This window comes from Neophocaena asiaeorientalis, unplaced genomic scaffold (assembly GCF_003031525.2).
Source record: "Neophocaena asiaeorientalis asiaeorientalis breed wild unplaced genomic scaffold, Neophocaena_asiaeorientalis_V1.1 scaffold681, whole genome shotgun sequence".
NCBI classification, from domain to species: domain Eukaryota; kingdom Metazoa; phylum Chordata; class Mammalia; order Artiodactyla; family Phocoenidae; genus Neophocaena; species Neophocaena asiaeorientalis.
The window spans coordinates 39,021-41,708 of NW_020172271.1; the positions used below are offsets into that span (position 1 = coordinate 39,021).

Genomic DNA, 2,688 nt, shown 5'->3' on the forward strand with positions numbered 1-2,688 from the left:
GTAGGAACATCACATGTCCTAAAGCAGAGAGCTGCTCTTGATTTTCTAATATTTATCAACCCTCTGACTCCAGTGAAGCCCAGTTTGCTACTACTATCTGGATTTGTGCTGAGAAACTGCTCAGGGTAAAGAGCCTGTGAAAGTAAGAAGATAGGTGCCCTGTATATTCCAACGTAAGCAGCTTTATCATGACCCTGAATATCTAATCTGTTGAGAGGTCAGGGCAGCAGATTATATTTCTGCTTTTCTTAGCAGACTCTTGAGGAAGCTCCCCCATTTATTTAATTTCTTAGGATGCCCCTTCCTTCCCATCCCCCCAAAAAGAGGGGCAGAGCATCTGAGAACTGATTTTGTTTTGGGGAGGAAAGCACTGATTTGCACACCCAACTTTCCCATGCCCAGGACTTCGAAGGTCCAGATCAATTCATCCACAATGACAAGAAGTGCTAAACAGGAATTAGAAAGAGTTCCCTCTGTTTCTAGCTTATGACTCCTGATGGCCACCAGGGAAAGAACCATCAGTAGAATGGAAATTCTCTTAAAAACAGCCAGAATGGAAATACCGTCTAAAACTAAAATAAGAATTGTCAAGAACACAGAACTATAAATAAGGGGAATTAATTGTGAAAGCCCTGGTGGAAATGTCTTTGTGCCTGTATCCTTCTACCATATTACCTGTAATCTGGCCACAATCTCTAACAAACTAATCCAACTCACAAGATATTTATTTATTTTAGAGTTTTTTTCAAAAAATAAGAGCCTGTAGTTTCACATCCACAGAGAATCTCAGCTCTTTTGACTATTTTTAAGGTGTCACCAGGGCGGTCTTTTTTTTTTCTTCCCCCCTCTGAAGTCCATATCCATAAAACAGACCCAGTGATTTGGTTTTACCTTCCAAGGTAGAAAGATTAAAGATTAAGAAATGATTAGAAAAAATGCCCGGAACATGACCATTATATCACAATATCCACCCCCCACAGTAGTAGTAGGCTACATCCCATTATCTCCTGAAAAGGTGAGATGACTACAAGTATCAGGTTTAGATGATCATTTCTAAGCGCTACCTGTCCTGGACTTAAGCTTATACATTTTCACCTGCGCATTTCATCACTCCTGATCCCCATACTTCTCATCTCATTCATTGACGGGTTCCAGCAGCCGAGTCTCTGCAGTGACTCAGCAGAGAGCCGGGGAGGGGATACGAGAGGAGCTGAGTAGGAGAGGCTCCCCCGCCCCGCCGCTGCCCACCATGCGGGGCGGTGAGGGGAAGGACGGACACTCTCCGCTCGGGACACCCTCACCCCGCACCTCTTCCTTCTCTTTTACGCTAAGAAAGCGAAGAGGCAACCCCTCAGAAAGCCGCTTTCTGTCTTAATTACTTCAGTAAAAATGCCCCCAACAACATTTTAGGATTTTTAGTACGTAAGCAATCAGGCAGTCAGTAGGCAAAATAGATTAAACATTTTTTGACCCAAATCTCCATTCTTTGATGAGCCAAGAATCAAGAGTACAAATTCAGCAAACCCCAGTAACAAACCTTCCAGAAATTAATGAACCTTTCCGAGCCTTTATTTCTTCATCTTGTAAATAGGAAAAATACACACATTTAATACCACCAAACCTGCCCACTTCACAGCATCGTGGTGAGACTATGAACTATTTTGTAAACCAATGCAAATAATTCATGTGTAATATTATGAGTTTGGTCACATCATTCTCACTTGGCTTCCTGTTACTGAAATCTCAAAAATACTTACGCCTCGGTGATAAGACACTGCCAGTTCTAGTCACACCTATGCGGTAACTCACGCCACGGCGACACCAGGGTCTTCAAATCCTAAATCACCGCAGGGCAATACCGGGGTCTCAAAATTCTAAATCGCGCCAGGGCGATGCAGGGGTCTAGAAACCCTAAATCGTGTCAGGGTGATATTCGGATGTTAAAATCCTAATTCACGCCAAGGCAAAACCCAGATCTAGAAACCCTAAACCGCGCCAAGGCGATGCTGGGATATAAAAACCCTAATCGCGCCAAGGCGTTACCGGGGTCTAAAAATCTTAAATCGCGTCAAAGTGAAACCGGGTCTAGAAACACTAATTCACACCTAGGGGGTACTGGGATCTAAAAATCCTCAATCGCGCAAGGGTGACACCAGGATCTAAAAAACCGTCAATCGCACCAAGGCGATGCCGGGGTCTAAAAATCCTCAATCATGCCAGGATGATGCCGAGGTCTAAAAAAAATTGTAAACCATATCAGAGTAATACCAGGGTCTAAAAATCCTAAGTCACTCCAGGGCGCTACCAGGGTCTAGAAATTCTAAACCGCACAGGGTGACGCCAGGGTCTAGAAATTCTAAATTGCATCAGAGAGATACGAGGGTCTAGAAATCCTAAATCAGGGAGATCAGGCGTTCTGAACATTCTACTGTGTGCAGGCGAGACATCCTCTTCCAAGCAGGTAGAACGGGCTCAGAGGACGGGAATGCATGCCCCTCACCCTCCAGAGATTTCCCCTCTACTGCGGGAGTCGCACTCTGGCAGCCCCAGCTCGGACGGACAAAGTCCCACCCGCTGGCCCGCACCCCATTTGGGGACGACGGCTGCAAGCCAGTCACACACGCTCCCCCCACCCCCGCTCCCACCACGCACCCACCTGCGGAGGCGATCTCGGCGCACCATGGTGGC

General features: G+C 45.9%; 1 protein-coding gene across 4 annotated transcripts in view; it reads right to left on the reverse strand.

Moving 5' to 3' along the window:
• Positions 1–2,688, reverse strand: part of MEST (mesoderm specific transcript) — an 18,840-nt gene that overhangs the window by 10,772 nt on the left and 5,380 nt on the right. The window contains exon 1 of one of the 4 annotated variants that reach the window (XM_024763265.1): positions 2,657–2,682. The exons of the other annotated variants lie outside the window; for them this stretch is intronic. Coding sequence (XP_024619033.1) covers positions 2,657–2,682 — 26 coding nt within the window. Of the gene's footprint in view, positions 1–2,656; positions 2,683–2,688 lie in introns of those variants that run through there. 4 annotated transcript variants of the gene reach the window in all.